The sequence below is a fragment of the Cherax quadricarinatus genome, chromosome 79, assembly GCF_038502225.1.
Source record: "Cherax quadricarinatus isolate ZL_2023a chromosome 79, ASM3850222v1, whole genome shotgun sequence".
In the NCBI taxonomy this organism is placed as follows: domain Eukaryota; kingdom Metazoa; phylum Arthropoda; class Malacostraca; order Decapoda; family Parastacidae; genus Cherax; species Cherax quadricarinatus.
The window spans coordinates 10,012,883-10,032,205 of record NC_091370.1 but is presented as its reverse complement, the minus strand read 5'-3'; the positions used below and the strand labels follow the sequence as shown (position 1 = coordinate 10,032,205).

Here is a 19,323-nt window from a genome sequence, read left to right as displayed (position 1 = left end):
CAGGCTTCTGTAAGGCTTATATGATAGTGGCAGGCTTCCATCATAGTGGCAGGCTTCTGTAAGGCTTATATGATAGTGGCAGGCTTCCTTAATAGTGGCAGGCCTCCATGATGGTGTCAGGCTTCCATGATAGTGACAGGCTTCCATGATAGTGACAGGCTTCCATAATAGTGGCAGGCTTCTGTAAGGCTTCCATGATGGTGGCAGGCTTCTGTAAGGCTTCCATGATAGTGGAAGGCTTCTGTAAGGCTTCCATGATAGTGGCAGGTTTCTGTAAGGCTTCAATGATAGTGGCAGGCTTCTGTAAGGCTTTCATGAGTGGCAGGCTTCTGTAAGGCTTCCATGATAGTGGCAGGATTCTGTAAGGCTTCCATGATAGTGGCAGGCTTCTGTAAGGCTTCCATGATAGTGGCAGGCTTCTGTAAGGCTTCCATGATAGTGGCAGGCTTCTGTAAGGCTTCCATGATAGTGGCAGGCTTCTGTAAGGCTTCCATGATAGTGGCAGGCTTCTGTAAGCGTTCCATGATAGTGGGAGGTTTCTGTATGACTTCCATGATGGTAGCAGGCTTCTGTATGACTTCTATGATGGTGGCAGGCTTCTGTATGACTTCTATGATGGTGGCAGGCTTCTGTATGACTTCTATGATGGTGGCAGGCTTCTGTATGACTTACATGATGGTGGTAGGCTTCCATGGTGGCGTAGAGGAAAGGGATGTAAACATTGGTGAAGTAACTAGTGCCTAAAAGATCAAATTAAAAGAAGACGTGATAAAGAACGATAGAAAATGTGAATTCAACTAACCTCTCTGTACATTTTATAGGACGCAGAGTCATGAACAGGACCGGATTAAGACATGGGCTTGAGGGGCTGCAGCCCAAGGTCCTCCGCCAGCTGCAGGGCCTCCAGAGACTAAGTTTATTCAGGTACAGGTATACATAAACAGTTGCATAAATTATCAAACATAACACACGTGTAGATTACCTAGAATAAACCAGAAAAGTCAGACAATACCTGGGGTATACCTGGAGAGGGTTTCGGGGGTCAGCGCCCCCGCGGCCCGGTCTGAGATCAGGCCTCACAGTGGATCAGAGCCTGATCATAAAGTGACTTATTTCCATTGGGTTCCTAGGAAAATGTGTTCACAGTTACTGCTGTAAGTTTATAATTATAGTATGTTATTACATCATGTATATAATGAACTGTTGACTGTTGTGATTATTTATTTTTCCTTTTGCAAATATCACTGAAGGTCTCACAATATTTGTATCCCAGGGACCTTACAGGACTTGTATCCCAGGGACCTCACAGGACTTGTATCCCAGGGACCTCACAGGACTTGTATCCCAGGGACCTCAAAGTACTTGTAGCCCGGGGACCTACAAAATCTTAATCCTGCTCTGGTCATGAAGGCCATGAAACCTGACCAGACAGCGTAAACAGTATCACGACTGTCTTGCAATGAAGGCAGGTATAAGTTCGCCAGGAAACAAGTGTTTCCTGACGAGGGTCTTAGTCGTATGATGACCCATAGCTGGAGCTTTTGATCATCTAACCGTGGCCTTCTGATGGCTTACCCCTACATCCCTTAAATAATTATAGCTATGATTATAACCATTTGTTCTGCCTCTCGCAATGAAGGAACATTATATATGTTCTCGACTGAAGATAAACGAAAGGTACCAAGACAGACATGTACCTCGACGGTAAATAGCCAGGAGAGAATAGCTGATAAATATTAATACAGTTTATCCCCATAATCAAGTTTGCATCCAACACACCATAAACTGAACAATGGAAATCTATAAAATATAAGAAAAGAGAGGGAGGGAGAGAATCAATTTATTAATAGGATGACTCGAGTCCAGAAATCTTTGTACAGCGTCCTGGATTATTATAATTATGGGGAGCGCTAAACCCGTAGGATTATACAGCGGATGTGGGGAGGGAGGTATTCAGGGAATCAGAGTACAGATCCAATTCCCTAGATCAAGAGCCCTTCACCAGCGTCAAGGAACCTCCCTTGAGGGTCATGATCCTGGAACATAAAAAACATCAACGAAATAAAGTCAGTTGACCAAATAGTCTCTGCCCCACAGACGATTCCATCTTCGTCTTGTTCCCTATTTGTATGTCTTATAACAACAAGAGTTTTAAAATGAGCTGATGTAGGTAACAGCTCTTAACTTATAAATAAAGTTAGGAATCTTTAATCTAACCTTGTAAAATATGTGTGTGTGAGAGAGAGAGCACAAGCTAGCTCAAACTTCCTCTTCTGGGTAAGATAGTAGAGGAGGTCGGGGCTAGGGGAGGGAGGGTGGGATGAAGATAAGTTATTTCCTATACTTCTATCCCCTTATCATCCTTCACATTTCTGGTAGCACCACCCTGCTAACTGGTCGTCTTTAGCAGTCGTCCTGTGTGTCGTCTCCTCGCCCACAGTCGTCCACGCCCAACCTCCTCCAAACATATTTTATTATAGATCAGCATCATTCAGTAGGTAAAAATAATCATTTTGGCCTGATAAAAGGCCTAATGGCAATGCGAAATAACAAATTGTGAATTTGTGAATTATCTCTCATTCCCCAGGTGCTGTATAACCCCCTGCGGGTTCAGCCCTTCCCTATGGATATGAAAAGATACCAGTGAAAATAGGAAATAAAATCTGATTCCCTTCACATGCTTACACATTTTCAGATTTGTGTGATATTTTTTTCATATTTACAATCATCAGTAAAACTTTAACAGGTGGGCGCGGAACAACAAGGTGAGACTGTACTCCCGTGGCGAGGTTGAAGAGTATTGTGTACCTCAGTCAGAGGTATTCCGGCTGTAAGACGCTCCATACAGCAGCCCATGTAGTAACCCGTGTAGCAGCCCATGTAGTAACCCGTGTAGCAGCCCATGTAGTAACCCGTGTAGCAGCCCATGCAGTAACCCGTGTAGCAGCCCATGCAATAACCCGTGTAGCAGCCCGTGCAGTAACCCGTGTAGCAGCCCATGCTGTAGCCCGTGTAGCAGCCCATGCTGTAGCCCGTGTAGCAGCCCATGCTGTAGCCCGTGTAGCAGCCCATCCTGTAGCCCGTGTAGCAGCCCATGCTGTAGCCCGTGTAGCAGCCCATGCTGTAGCCCGTGTAGCAGCCCATGCTGTAGCCCCCTACAACAGTCTACGTCGCAACATTGCCAGTATTTAGACTCAAGAACTCATCCAACGCCCACGCATTTTTATTGCTAACTCTTATCAACAACAACAACATGGTAATTGAAGTAAGTTCTTATTTTTTTGCTTTAAAGAGAGAGAGAGAGAGAGAGAGAGAGAGAGAGAGAGAGAGAGAGAGAGAGAGAGAGAGAGAGAGAGAGAGTTGTTGAATTATGGACACTATAAGCAGGGATTAAGTTTATATTACAATAAGGCGATATCTATAAAGTATAGACATCTCCAGAGAATACTAGAAGGTCTCCCCCTCTAGCATTCAGCATGTTTCTGGTTTTTTGTAACAAGTTAGAAAGTATTCTGGTCCACTTATCCTTCTATCCTTTAAAATTATGATAAATTTTAATAGTGTTTTAGAATATATATATATATATATATATATATATATATATATATATATATATATATATATATATATATATATATATATATATATATATATATATATATATATATATACATATATATATATATATATATATATATATATATATATATATATATATATATATATATATATATATATATATATATACATATATATACATACATACATACATACATACACACTTCAGGACCTGGAAACAAGGGCTCTGCTTTGGAGCATCACGTGTGGTATCCTGGTGGTCCTGGCCGTCATGATCACTATTACTTGTCTTCTTGTGCGCTACAATTCTCGTCTCAAGGCAGGTGAGTTGCGCTCTGTGCACTTACGAAGCTGGTGCGTGGTACGTAGGCCCTATTATATCTATACCTAAAGCTATGCATAAAATCAGCCCAAACCACTGGCTTGTCCATGTCATTCCACTCTCTAACTACCCTGAGGCTGATGAAAAGCTTACTCCTGTCCCTGTGAGATTCATTTGTGTTATTTCAATCCAACTGTGCCCTTGAGTACCTGTTTATCATCTCTAACAGTCCATTCCATCCATACTCTCATGTTCTCTGAGTATTTTATGTGTTATTACCTTATCTCACCTCTGTTAGTGCTAGCTTATTCCACTGTAGTCCACAAAGTAAGCTGACAAACTGCTTACAAAGATACCAGTGCAGTATAGACTTTCATTTGTAGATTGTAAGTTCCTAAAGAGCTAGAAGGTATTCGACAAGGTACCACAGAAGAGGGTGATTTTCAAACTTGAATAACATTCTGTATTATCTAAGGAAAGTGTTCGAATGGAAGTTTCCCCCAACATTGGGCTTTTTCAAGGAATGATGAAGCCCACTGTTGGGTCTTCACTGCAGCCGTGTCTCTATTACCAGCATTCCCCTTAACCCAAGTCATGTATGGTGAATCAGGACGGCCGGGAGTCAGAGTCAAGGGAACCAGTCGACGAACGGCGCCACCTCAGCGGCCGAAGACAACCATGGAGGAACCTTACCTCAAGCCTCGCGAAGTCCAACACCCTGAGGGCCTCCACCACAGCGACCAGCAGAAGGACGCCTGCCTCACTGGACAACCCATGGTGAGTTTGAGTTCCTAGACCATGGAGATCCCTTAGCCCTGTGTACATAGCCATGGCAGGACTCACAGCAATAGATTAAAGTTGGACCAATTCAGATTCAGAAGAATACAGGAAACTACTGGTTTGGCAACTGGCATGTAGATAATGGAAACAAGTTATCAGGTAGCATCACTAAGGCCAGAACTTTGAGTAGCTCTAAGTATAGGTTAGATAAGTACATGAGTGTGAGTGACTGCGAGGTGAACTTGCCTAGCATGGACCAATATGGGATACTACAAGGTTCCTTCATTCTTATGTTCTTACGGTGAATTCTGCCATGAGGAAGGCAATGATAGGTGAGTTTATTATGGAGGAGAGAATGGGGGTGAGTAACCGAGCAAGCTGAATAATAATAATAATAATAATAATAATAATAATAATAATAATAATAATAATAATAATAATAATAATAATAATAATAATGAACAAGGGGCTAGTAACCCCTTCATCGGTATATATTACTAAATTTAAAAGAAGAAACTTTCGTTTTTCCTTTTGGGTCACCCTGCCTCGGTGGGATACTGCCGGTTTGTTGAAAGAAGAAAGAACAATACTACTACTAATAAAAGAAATCGGAGTTTATTGCAGACCTTTAGGTCTGTGACCGAAGATTGCAGACCCTCTCACTCGACTCTCATCCTCACTCTCCCTCACCCAGGTTCACTCGCCCAACTCCTCCCTAGAGGATCATATCTACGATGAGCCTCACCTGAGGGCAATCAACCCCTCCAAACATGTGTATTACAACGCCAGTGAAACCTCTTCTGGTGAGTAGAAACTCCTGTGATGTGCAGAAGCCTTTTCTGATGAGAAGAAACCTCCTGTGATGTGCAGAAGCCTTTTCTGATGAGTAGCAACCTCCTGTGATGTGCAGAAACCTTTTCTGATGAGTAGAAACCTCCTGTGATGTGCAGAAACTTTTTCTGATGAGTACAAATCTCCTGTGATGTGTAGAAATATTTTTCTCACACACACACACATGCTATGTGTGTGTGTGTGTATATATATATATATATATATATATATATATATATATATATATATATATATATATATATATATATATATATATATATATATATATATATATATATATATATATATATATATATATATATATATATATATATATATATATATATATATATGCAATAAGATCACAGTAAACAGGTGATTTCAGAATATGCAAAACAACCACTCTGAAAGAATAGAGAAATTCCAAGCGCTTTCATGACTACTCACATTATCAAGGAACTATGAAAGTAAAGCATCCAAGGAAGCTATATAAGGGGTCTGGCCAGCACCTCACTATCAGATCCCACAACGGTTAATTATTAGCTCCATAGGGTCAGTTTCATATAAATTATCCAAATGGCTTGTTGATATTTTGAGCCCTATTGTTGGCAAAATTTCTAACTTTAATGTTAAAAACAACATAGACTTGGCTGATAAATTAAGCTCCTTGACTGACTTAAATGATTTTAACATGGTTAGTTTTGATGTTACTTCCTTGTTTACGAAAGTTCCTGTTGATGATTTATTAAGTTTCTTATCTGAAGAACTCGTTAACTATGATTTACCATTGCCAGTTCCTACTATCATTAAACTTATTAAACTTTGCATTGTTTATGCAAAATTTGTATTTAATGATAAGTTTTACACTCAGAAGTTTGGTATGGCAATGGGAAATCCTCTTTCACCTGTTCTTAGTAACCTATACATGCTTAACACAATCCTCCCTAATAGAGCTAAATGGTTCAGATATGTTGATGATATTTTGTGTCTTATGCCCAAAAATGTAGATATACACCATTTCCTTGGAAAATTAAATAGCTTAGCCCATTCTATAAACTTTACTGTTGAGTTTGAAGAAAATAACTCATTGCCTTTTCTAGATGTTTTAATTATTAAGGGTAATAATGAATTCAAATTTAAAATTTACAGAAAACCTACAAATAACTGTTCCTTTGTCCACTATTATTCCTCGCATCAAGATAGAGTCAAACTGTCTGTTTTCTCATCAATGTTTTTGAGAGCTTTACGAATTTGTAGTCCTGAGTTCATAGATGAGGAAATATCCAAAATTTATGAAATAGGTAATGATTTAAAATACCCAAGAAATGTAATTGATAAATCTTTTAAAGTTGCTAGAAATACTTTTTACAATCCAAAAAGGGACAACCAGCCTTATTCAACTAAAAATATGTTGGTTCTCCCTTACCATGAAAGCTTGGTTGATATGCCTTCTCTTCTTAAGACTTTTAATAATAAAGTTGTATTCAAAAATCTTGATAGAGTAAAAAAACTTTTGATAAAGAATTCCCCCCAAAATGCTGATGGATGTGTCTATAAGATTCCTTGTAAAATTTGCGATAAAGTTTATTACGGTCAAACTGGTAAAAATCTCGAACTAAGATTAAAACAACATAAATATAGCATTAGAACTGGACAAGATTCCAATGCTCTATTTATTCATGTAAGAGATTTTAACCATCCAATTGATTTTCAAAAAGTTGAGAAAGTAGTATCAAGCAAGTCCATGGTCGACAGGAATATAATTGAATCTTGTTTCATAAAAAGCAGTTTTGACAATAATATATTTCCTTTGGTTTATATAAATTAGATCCATTTATAATTAATAGAATTTGGGAAGAATTTAATAATACACTGGACAAATAATAATTTTTAAATTTTCTTGGGTAGAATAGTTTGTGGGGTGAGTTGTGCAAAGGACCTATCCAAGTTGGGTCGCCGCGCGTCAGGTGTTTAACCGTTGTGGGATCTGATAGTGAGGTGCTGGCCAGACCCCTTATATAGCTTCCTTGGATGCTTTACTTTCATAGTTCCTTGATAATGTGAGTAGTCACGAAAGCGCTTGGAATTTCTCTATTCTTTCAGAGTGGTTGTTTTGCATATATATATATATATATATATATATATATATATATATATATATATATATATATATATATATATATATATATATATATATATATATATATATATATATATATATATATATATATATATATATATATATATATGTGTGTGTGTGTGTGTGTGTGTGTGTGTGTGTGTGTGTGTGTGTGTGTAATCACCTAATTGTACTCACCTAATTTTGGTTGCAGGGGTCGACACTCAACTCCTGGCCCCGCCTCTTCACTGTTCGCTACTAGGTTCTCTCTCTCTCTCTCTCTCTCTCTCTCTCTCTCTCTCTCTCTCTCTCTCTCTCTCTCTCTCTCTCTCTCTCTCTCTCTCTCTCTCTCTCTCTCTCTCTCTCTCTCTCTCTCTCTCTCTCTCTCTCTCTCTCTCTCTCTCTCTCTCTCTCTGCTCCATATTAGTGTGTGTGTGTGTGTGTGTGTGTTTGTGTACTCACCTAATTGTACTCACCTAATTGTGGTTGCAGGGGTCGAGACTCAGCTCCTGCTCCCGTCTCTTCACTGATCGCTACTAGGTCCTCTCTCTCCCTCTCTCTCTCTCTCTCTCTCTCTGCTCTATGAGCTTTATCATACCTCGTCTTAAAGCTATGTATGGTTCCTGCCTCCACTACATCACTTGCTAGACTATTCCACTTCCTGACGACTCTATGACTGAAGAAATACTTCCTAACATCCCTTTGACTCGTCTGAGTCTTCAGCTTCCAATTGTAACCCCTTGTTTCTGTGTCCCCTCTCTGGAACATAATGTCTGTCCATTTTATCTATTCCACGCAGTATTTTGTATGTCGCTATCATGTCTCCCTTAACCCTCCTGTCCTCCAGTGTCGTTAAGCCGATTTCCCTCAACATTTCTTCGTAGGACATTCCCCTGAGCTCCGGAACTATCTTTGTTGCAAACCTTTGCACTTTCTCTAATTTCTTGACGTGTTTGACCAGGTGTAGGTTCCAAACTGGTGCTGTGCATACTCCAGTATGGGCCTGACGTACACAGTGTACAGTGTCTTGAAGGATTCCTTACTAAGTTATCGGAATGCTATTCTCAGGTTTGCCAGGCGTCCATATGCTACAGCAGTTATCTGGTTGATGTGTACTTCCGGAGACGTGGTCAGTGTTATGCTCATCCCAAGATCTTTCTCCTTGAGTGAGATTTGCAGTCTTTGGCCACCTAGCCTTTACTCTGTCTACGGTCTTCTTTGCCCGTCCCCAATCTTCATGACTTTGCATTTGGGGGGGTTGAATTCTAGAAGCCAGTTGCTGGACCAGGTTTGTAGCCTGTCCAGGTCTCTTTGTAGTCCTGCCTGATCCTCATCTGATTTAATTCTCCTCATTAACTTCACATCATCTGCGGACAGGGACACTTCTGAGTCTATCCTTTCCATCATGTCATTCACATATACCAAAAATAGCACTGGTCCTAGGACTGACCCCTGTGGGACCCAGCTCGTCACAGGCGCCCAATGCGATACCTCATCACGTACCATGACTCATTGTTGCCTCACATTGTAGTGCCCTTCCTCTTATACGTGCCTGATCTTCCAGCTTCTACACTAATCTCTTGTGAGGAACCGTGTCGAAGGCCTTCCTGCAGTCCAGGAAAATGCAATCAACCCACCCCTCTCTCTCGTGTCTTACTTCTGTTACTTTGTTATAGAACTCCAGAAGGTTTGTGACACAGGATTTGCCTTCCATGAATCCATGTTGGTTGTCATTTATAATCTTCCGTTCCAGGTGCTCCATCACTCTCCTCCTGATAATCTTCTCTACGGCTTTGCGTACTATACACGTCAGTGACTCTGGTCTGTAGTTTAGTGCCTTGTTTCTGTCTCCTTTCTTAAAAATGGGGACTACATTTGCTGTCTTCCATACCTCAGGTAGTTGCCCAGTTTCAAGGGATGTGCTGAAGATTGTGGTTAGTGGCACACACAGCATCTCTGTTCCTTCTCTAAGGACCCACGGGGAGATGTCCGGTCCCATCGCTTTTGAGGTATCAAGGTAGCTTAGTAGCTTCTGCACCTTCTCCTCAGTTGTGTGTATGTCATCCAACACTTGTTGGTATATTCCCTATTAGTGTTCCCCTCTGTGCTGTCTTCTCAGAGTCCTTCCTATCTCTACTGTAAATACTTCCTTAAATCTCGTGTTGAGCTCCTCGCATACCTCTTGATCGTTTCTTGTGAGTTCCCCACCTTCTTTCCTCAACCTGATCACTTGGTCTTTGACTGTTGTCTTCCTCCTAATGTGGCTATACAGCAATTTCGGGTCAGACTTGACTTTCGATGTTATGTTGTTTTCGTACTGTCGCTGGGCCTCCCTCCTTATCTGTGCATACTCGTTTCTGGCTCTTCGACTAATCTCCTTATTTTCCTGGGTCCTTTGCCTTCTGTACTTTTTCCATTCCCTAGTGCACTTAGTTTTTTTTTTGCCTCCCTGCACCTTCTGGTAAACCAGGGGCTCGTTCTGGTCTTCCCATTATTTCTGTTGCCCTTGGGAGCAAACCTTTTCTCTGCCTCCTTGCATTTTGTTGTTACGTAGTCTATCATTTCGTTTACTGACTTTCGTACCAATTCTCTGTCCCACTGAACCTCCTGCAGGAAGTTTCTCATACCTGTGTAGTCCCCCCTTTTATAATTTGTTTTTTCCCATCTAACTCCTGTTACCCTCTCCACTTGTAACTCTACTATGTATTCAAAGCACAGAACCACGTGATCACTAGCTCCAAGGGGCCTCTCATATGTGATGTCCTCAATGTCTAAACTGCTCAGGGTGAACACGAGGTCAAGTCTTGCTGGTTCATCATCCGCTCTCTCTCTGGTAGTGTCCTTAACATTTTGGTGCATGAGGTTTTCCAGTACCACATCTTGGTTCTCCATGTTTCAGGACCCCCGTGTGGCTCCAGGTTTTCCCAATCGATCTCCCTGTGGTTGAAATCGCCCTTAACCAGTAACTTTGCTCTATTCGAGTGAACTCTTCTTGCCACCTCAGGCAGTGTGTCCACCGTTGCTCTGTTGCTCTCTTCATATTCCTCTCTTGGCCTCCTACAGTTCTGTGGTGGGTTATACATCACTGCAGTCTGCAATGAATGTGTGTGTGTGTGTGTGTGTGTGTGTGTGTGCGTGTGCATGTGAGTGAGCTTAGGTGTGTGTGTGCACTCGCCTATTTGCTCACCTATTTGCGGTTACAGGGGTCGATTCATAGCTCCTCGCCGCGCATAACGGAGATAAAACACCTCAATTACTGGGAGCGCTTGAGGTTCCTGAACCTGTATTCCCTGGAACGCAGGCGGGAGAGATACATGATTATATACACCTGGAAAATCCTAGAGGGACTAGTACCGAACTTGCACACAAAAATCACTCACTACGAAAGCAAAAGACTTGGCAGACGATGCAACATCCCCCTAATGAAAAGCAGGGGTGTCACTAGCACGTTAAGAGACCATACAATAAGTGTCAGGGGCCCGAGACTGTTCAACTGCCTCCCAGCATACATAAGGGGGATTACCAACAGACCCCTGGCAGTCTTCAAGCTGGCACTGGACAAGCACCTAAAGTCGGTTCCTGACCAGCCAGGCTGTGGCTCGTACGTTGGTTTGCGTGCAGCCAGCAGCAACAGCCTGGTTGATCAGGCTCTGATCCACCAGGAGGCCTGGTCACAGACCGGGCCGCGGGGGCGTTGACCCCCGGAACTCTCTCCAGGTAAACACCTCTTCACTGGTCGCTACTAGGTCCTCCCTTTCCCTGCTCCCTGAGCTTTATCGTATCAGATGGAGCCACTGTGCTTACCCTGGAAGGATGGTAAGCAGATTACATGGAACTACACCTTTGCCGCCACGTTGGCGGACACCTACTTGCCATACTCTGAAGTTGAAGATGGTGGAGCCGCCAGTTACAGGGAGACCCAGAAGATCCTCAAATATGTAGACCTACCCAGTTATTATAACTTCATCCCAGTAGGGTCGGAGACCCTTGGAGCATGGGGCAAGTGCACTCTGAAGTTCCTCAGAGAACAGGGTGAAAAGTTCATCACAGAAACCAAGGATCACAGAGCGGCCAGCTTCCTTTTTCAGAGACTCAGTGTTGTGATCCAGAGGGAAAATGCCTGCAGCATTCTGGGCACGCGGCCCGCCGCCTGGGAGCTGGATGAAATATTTGAGATGTAGACTCTGAAATGTTATTTATGTTGTTCTAATTTCTATTGTATCTTTGTTAATGTATTTTGCTTATAAATAAAGTTTACATAGAATATAAAATATAAACACATAAGAGCATAAGAAAGAAAGAACACTGCAACAGGCCTATTGATCCATGCGAAGCAGGTCCATGCCACCCCCCAGCTTAGAACAATGACCACTTAGTCAGGTTACTTCCACTTAAGGAAGGAGCACGGCATCAGACCTGGTAGCACAAGCTAGTCAGGTCCAACTCACACCCACCCACACCCACTCATGTATTTATCTAACCTATTTTTAAAACTACACAACGTCTTAGCTTCTATGACGGTACTCGGGAGTTTGTTCCACTCATCCACAACTCTATTACCAAACCAGTACTTTCCTATATCCTTCCTGAATCTGAACTTTTCCAACTTGAAACCATTGCTGCGAGTCCTGTCTTGGCTGGATATTTCGAGCACGCTATTTATATTCCCTTTATTTATTCCTGTTTTCCACTTATACATCTCAATCATATCCCCCCAATTCTACGCCTTTCGAGAGAGTGCAGATTCAGGACCCTCAGTCTCTCCTCATAGGGAATATTTCTGATACATGGGATCATCTTTGTCATCCTCCTCTGTACGTTTTCCAGAGCATTTATATCCATTCTGTAATACGGTGACCACAACTGAGCAGCATAATCTAAATGAGGCCTAACCAAGGATATACAGAGTTGAAGAACAACCTGAGGACTTCTATTATTTATACTTCTAGATATGAAGCCAAAAATTCTGTTGGCTTTATTGCGAACACTAATGCACTGTTGTCTTGGTTTCAGGTAGAAGATGATATTCAAACGCTCCGTGGAGAATCTCGATATTTCCCTGAAGTTTATATATGCTGAGAGTAAACTCTAATTCCCTTTTAAGGAATGAAATTGTTCCTGTCTGGTGGTGAAAAGGTTAGGTGCAGATTTAATGACTCTCGTGTAGTCGATAGTCTTGAAACCCCTATTAACTAACCGGCCTATCAATTAGGTTCAGCCATAATTCTAAAGTAAGGTGTTACTTTACTTACTGACAGGTTCATGAAGAGAGACAGACAGGTCACTCTGTGTAGAGCTTTATCAAGTCATGACTTGATAAAGCTCTACACAGAGTGAAACATGACTTGATAAAGCTCTACATAGAGTGAAACATGACTTGATAAAGCTCCACACAGAGTGAAACATGACTTGCTAAAGCTCTACACAGAGTGAAACATGACTTGCTAAAGCTCTACACAGAGTGAAACATGACTTGATAAAGCTCTACACAGAGTGAAACATGACTTGATAAAGCTCTACACAGAGTGAAACATGACTTGATAAACCTCTACACAGAGTGAAACATGACATGATTAAGCTCTACACAGAGTGAAACATGACTTGATAAAGCTCCACACAGAGTGAAACATGACTTGCTAAAGCTCTACACAGAGTGAAACATGACTTGCTAAAGCTCTACACAGAGTGAAACATGACTTGATAAAGCTCTACACAGAGTGAAACATGACTTGATAAAGCTCTACACAGAGTGAAACATGACTTGATAAACCTCTACACAGAGTGAAACATGACATGATAAAGCTCTACACAGAGTGAAACATGACTTGATAAAGCTCCACACAGAGTGAAACATGACTTGCTAAAGCTCTACACAGAGTGAAACATGACTTGATAAAGCTCTACACAGAGTGAAACATGACTTGATAAAGCTCTACACAGAGTGAAACATGACTTGATAAAGCTCTACACAGAGTGAAACATGACTTGATAAAGCTCTACACAGAGTGAAACATGACATGATAAAGCTCTACACAGAGTGAAACATGACTTGATAAAGCTCCACACAGAGTGAAACATGTCTTGCTAAAGCTCTACACAGAGTGAAACATGACTTGATAAAGCTCTACACAGAGTGAAACATGACTTGCTAAAGCTCTACACAGAGTGAAACATGACTTGATAAAGCTCTACACAGAGTGAAACATGACTTGATAAAGCTCTACACAGAGTGAAACATGACTTGATAAAGCTCTACACAGAGTGAAACATGACTTGATAAAGCTCTACACAGAGTGAAACATGACTTGATAAAGCTCTACACAGAGTGAAACATGACTTGATAAAGCTCTACACAGAGTGAAACATGACTCAATAAAAAATAGATAGTTCCCCATCCCGCGTCGTTTCTACAGCAGTTTTCAGAACATTTCGAGCGTACGTTTCTCACCCGTCTGTCTCTTGTTTCTTGCAGGTTCAGGGGAGTACGAACGAGTGAGTTACGTGAACGCTTAGGCCTAGAGGCCTACCCAACCAAGAGGCCTACCCAACCAAGAGGCCTACCCCAGCCAAGAGGCCTACCCCAGCCAAGAGGCCTACCCAACCAAGAGGCCTACCCAACCAAGAGGCCTACCCAACCAAGAGGCCTACCCCAGCCAAGAGGCCTACCCAACCAAGAGGCCTACCCAACCAAGAGGCCTACCCCAGCCAAGAGCCCTACCCAACCAAGAGGCCTACCCAACCAAGAGGCCTACCCAACCAAGAGGCCTACCCCAGCCAAGAGGCCTATCCAACCAAGAGGTCTACCCCAGCCAAGAGGTCTACCCCAGCCAAGAGGCCTACCCAACCAACAGGCCTACCCCAGCCAAGAGGCCTACCCCAGCCAAGAGGCCTACCCAACCAAGAGGTCTACCCCAGCCAAGAGGTCTATCCCAGCCAAGAGGCCTACCCAACCAACAGGCCTACCCAACCAAGAGGCCTACCCCAGCCAAGAGGCCTACCCAACCAAGAGGTCTACCCCAGCCAAGAGGTCTACCCCAGCCAAGAGGCCTACCCAACCAACAGGCCTACCCAACCAAGAGGCCTACCCCAGCCAAGAGGCCTACCCAACCAAGAGGCCTACCCAACCAAGAGGCCTAACCATACACAAATAACCCGCACATAAAAGAGAGAAGCTTACGACGACGTTTCGGTCCGACTGGGACCATTGACAAAGTCACAGTGTGACTTTCTCAATGGTCCAAGTCGGACCGAAACGTCGTCGTAAGCTTCTCTCTTTTATGTGCGGGTTATTTGTGTATCGTTCCAGTCACGGTATTGTGCCTTTCTTGTTATTTAGGCCTAACCAACCAGGAGGCCTACCCAACCAAGAGGCCTACTCCAGCCAAGAGGCCTACCCCAGCCAAGAGGCCTACCCCAGCCAAGAGGCCTACCCAACCAAGAGGCCTACCCCAGCCAAGAGGCCTACCCCAGCCAAGAGGCCTACCCCAGCCAAGAGGCCTACCATAGCGGCCTAGCAAAGAGGCCTGCCCCTGCGGCCTAGGACAGTTACCTAATAATTGTATTTGCATTATAGAGCAGCAGTATATATATATATATATATATATATATATATATATATATATATATATATATATATATATATATATATATATATATATATATATATATATATACACTGAGAGATGTGTATCTCCTCGTGTATATACACTGAGAGATGTGTATCGTGCATATACACCATGTATATTCCTCAGTGTATATACACCGAGTATAACCCAGCCTATCTTAGCTATGGAATTATTTATGTGTGATTAGTAACCTTGTTGACTCCTAACTGTAATCTTCGGGACTCGAGATGTCACATTAAGCGTTAAACCCATATGAGTCCTCCATTATAAGCAGTGATGGCTTATATAATAATAATAATAATAATAATAATAATAATAATAATAATAATAATAATAATAATAATAATTTTTTGATTACCCTGATAAATTAAACACAATTGATTTTTTTGTGTGTTTAATAGTGTGTGAGTTTTGTGAGATGTGTGGTTTTATATTGAGAAATATACACAGAGTCATCTGTTAATTTAAACTGTGCGTATACAATGATCTGCCAGTTTAAGTTGTGTGTATACAATGGTCTGACAGTTAAGCTGTGTGTATACAATGGTTTGACAGTTTAAGCTGTGTGTATACAATGGTTTGACAGTTTAAGCTGTGTGTATACAATGGTTTGACAGTTTAAGCTGTGTGTATACAATGGTTTGACAGTTTAAGCTGTGTGTATACAATGGTCTGACAGTTTAAGCTGTGTGTATACAATGGTTTGACAGTTTAAGCTGTGTGTATACAATGGTTTGACAGTTTAAGCTGTGTGTATACAATGGTCTGACAGTTTAAGCTGTGTGTATACAATGGTCCGACAGTTTAAGCTGTGTGTATACAATGGATTGACAGTTTAAGCTGTGTGTATACAATGGTCTGACAGTTTAAGCTGCGTGTATACAATGGTTTGACAGTTTAAGCTGTGTGTATACAATGGTCTGACAGTTTAAGCTGTGTGTATACAATGGTCTGACAGTTTAAGCTGTGTGTATACAATGGTTTGACAGTTTAAGCTGTGTGTATACAATGGTTTGACAGTTTAAGCTGTGTGTATACAATGGTTTGACAGTTTAAGCTGTGTGTATACAATGGTCTGACAGTTTAAGCTGCGTGTATACAATGGTTTGACAGTTTAAGCTGTGTGTATACAATGGTCTGACAGTTTAAGCTGTGTGTATACAATGGTCTGACAGTTTAAGCTGCGTGTATACAATGGTTTGACAGTTTAAGCTGTGTGTATACAATGGTCTGACAGTTTAAGCTGTGTGTATACAATGGTCTGACAGTTTAAGCTGCGTGTATACAATGGTCTGACAGTTTAAGCTGCGTGTATACAATGGTCTGACAGTTTAAGCTGCGTGTATACAATGGTCTGACAGTATATATATATATATATATATATATATATATATATATATATATATATATATATATATATATATATATATATATATATCAGTTTAACAAACGATAACAAAATTTAGTTTTAAGTAAAGTTTTTTGACTGTAGTGAAATCAATAAGGTCAGAAATAATGTTATTAATTTAAGTAGTAAGATTATTTCTAGGTAATAATACTTGGTGGTATTACCACTAGGTATTACCTAGTGGTACTAATACGTAGTGGTATTAATACCTTGTGTAAAAAAATAGCGGTATTAACATTAGTGGTAAAAATAGTGGTATTAACATTAGTGGTAAAAATAGTGGTATTAACACCTAGTGGTAAAAATAGTGGTATTAACATTAGTGGTAAAAATAGTGGTATTAACATTAGTGGTAAAAATAGTGGTTTAACTTTCATCCAGTGAGATTTTTCAGTCTCTTTCCATAAGGTAATATTTCTCTATATACAGATTCAAAGTCTGATCTATAAACATATTTGCGAAGCTCAGAAGGCCGTCTCCCTCAACACCCTCCCTCATGAACTCCTACGTCAGGTACAGCAGTTCATCTATCAGATCCGGGCAGTGCTGGAAACAGTAGAGCATCAGAATTATGTTCTCAGCGTAGCAATCATAATCCACTTTGGCTACGGCGAAGTACAGGATACGTATGACGATCATTAATGCCACAGTCATGGAAGAAACCGTTATAACCACGTTCCAGTCTACTGAGTAATAGATAGCTGTCCATGTTGCATTCATCATCTGGACGAAGGTCATGCCGCGATCTTCCACTATCTTATTTATTATCTTTCCAGCGGCGTCTTTGTCTTTTATAATTAAAACATATGAAGCAAAGTCTGTTGTGTTCTCAAAGGTTCTATTCAGATCTGTTTCTTTCTCTTCCTCCTTTTGCTTATAGATGATGGGTTTGGGTGCCGGCGGCTTCTTGTGGATGATGACCTCAGGACCCATGATTACCGCATCTTTGCCAATCCCCATCGAGTCAAACATTTCCAAAGTGGGATCCTTGAGGGATTGCACCATCTCCTGCGCTTTCAGTTCCATCTGTGATTCCTCGCTCATCTAAGCGTCAGTGGTTGCAATATTTTCCTCTGCGGGATGCCCAGGTTACCACTCGTCCTGGTAACGTTGATTCATCATGCTAGGCACGTCACTGCTGACATAATCCTACAGATAATGAGGAAGTTTTTATCCAGTAGCCACAGTGAATCCACAGGATATGTAGAAGCCGTTCTCGTAATCCATAAACTCTTTATGGGAATAATCGAAAGCCTCGTGCTATATAAAGATATTATATTCCTCGCTCTCTTCCTCGTTTACCACTTTGCCTTGCTCCTTGTCCTTATCTTCTTCGTCGGACAAATCATCCTCCTTTCCCACTTTGCCTTGCTCCTTGTCCTTCACTTCGTCGGACAAATCATCCTCCTCCCTCTCGTTCTCAAACAATTCATAATCGTTCCTATTGGCTCTCTTATTGCCAAGTAAGTATCTATTCTTGACTTATGACTGCAGATCTTCAGCCTATTCTTCTGCATCCTCGTCTCCTAACTGAATCATACTCTTCAACTTCTCCAAGTTATCTTAGAGATCGACGGTATCGTCTTCAACGGCATCCGTCACTTGTTCCATATTCTAGGCTTTGTCCCACCAGTATAATTTATCTGTACCATACTGTTTTTCAAAATCCTTCTCGACGCTCTCCATTAAGTCATCGTCATTAGTGGCATCCTTTAGTTTCTGGAGATGTTCAATGAGCATGTTCAGCATCATCTCGCTGCCCTTGGGATGCTCTCGTCTAAGCCTCCCGAGCTCATCCAAACCCTGCTGCTACTGGCTATCTGGGTGCCACTTTTTGTAAGCTCTTGGCTCCGATTGCAGGCTCTCCATTCCCTCGAATTAGAACCCCACAGGCCACTCATCTACATCGTAACCCTACAATACTGTCATCCTCCCAGGATACACAACGCTCTCATCCATCCCTACCATCCTCACCCACACCAAAAGGCACAAAAAGATCATTGGGAAAATTTTCAAGCAATAATCCATTCCTTTGATAAAAAATTTACCATGAATCTCTGAAAATAATACTTGTTTGACTAACGCATCAACCTTTATATCACTTCTGATGAATATAGTTTAGACGGCACCTTGCAAGTTTAACATGAATAATTAGAGAATGCATTCTCTAACAGGCTTCAAACCCTAAAGTTAAATTATATGTGAATACTTCTTGATAGTTGTAGTTATGGAAGTAGGTGTAATAGTAATGGTAGTAGCAGGAGTGTAGTGGATGTGGTAGGTGTGTAGTGGTGATAGAATTGTGGTAGTGGTGGTAGTATGGTGGGAGGAGTGTAGTGATAGGAGGATTCTGGTAGTGGTGGTTTTGATATCGGTGGTGGTGGTAGTGCGGTGGTGATAGCAGCTGTGTGGTGGTAATGGTATCAGTGTGGTGGTGATAGTAGTTGTGAAGTGATTGAGGTAGTGGTGTGGTAGTAGTAGTAGTAGTAGTGTGGTGGTAGTGCTGATGTTAGTAGTGTGGTGGTAGTGCTGATGGTAGTAATGAGGTGGTAGTGCTGATGCTAGTAGTGTGGTGGTACTGCTGATTGTAGTAGTGTGGTGGTAGTGTTGGTGGTACTAGAATGGTGATAGTGCTGATGGCAGTAGTGTGGTGGTAGTG

General features: G+C 41.6%; 1 protein-coding gene across 5 annotated transcripts; it reads left to right on the top strand.

Moving 5' to 3' along the window:
* The first annotated feature begins 2,343 nt into the window (after nucleotides 1-2,343).
* Nucleotides 2,344-15,602, top strand: LOC128702635 (uncharacterized). Of its 5 annotated transcripts, none has more exons than XM_053796963.2 (6): nucleotides 2,344-2,494; nucleotides 2,747-3,265; nucleotides 3,788-3,902; nucleotides 4,494-4,678; nucleotides 5,376-5,484; nucleotides 14,104-15,602. In XM_053796963.2, the coding sequence occupies exons 2-6, from the start codon at nucleotides 3,254-3,256 to the stop codon at nucleotides 14,142-14,144; spliced, it is 462 nt and encodes a 153-aa protein (XP_053652938.1). In that variant the 5' UTR covers nucleotides 2,344-2,494; nucleotides 2,747-3,253; the 3' UTR covers nucleotides 14,145-15,602. The 5 variants fall into 5 exon arrangements, with proteins under 5 accessions (XP_053652938.1, XP_053652942.1, XP_053652939.1 ...); XM_053796967.2 differs by having other exon boundaries at nucleotides 2,345-2,498; nucleotides 2,747-3,256; nucleotides 4,512-4,678; XM_053796964.2 differs by having other exon boundaries at nucleotides 2,345-2,498; nucleotides 2,747-3,256.
* Nucleotides 15,603-19,323: the final 3,721 nt, after the last annotated feature.

Excerpts from the sequence above, each read along its gene's own strand:
- LOC128702635 (XM_053796963.2), top strand. Across the intron at positions 4,679-5,375 it reads GCCTCACTGGACAACCCATG|GTTCACTCGCCCAACTCCTC; the intron begins GTGAGTTTGAGT and ends TCCCTCACCCAG. Across the intron at positions 5,485-14,103 it reads CGCCAGTGAAACCTCTTCTG|GTTCAGGGGAGTACGAACGA; the intron begins GTGAGTAGAAAC and ends TGTTTCTTGCAG.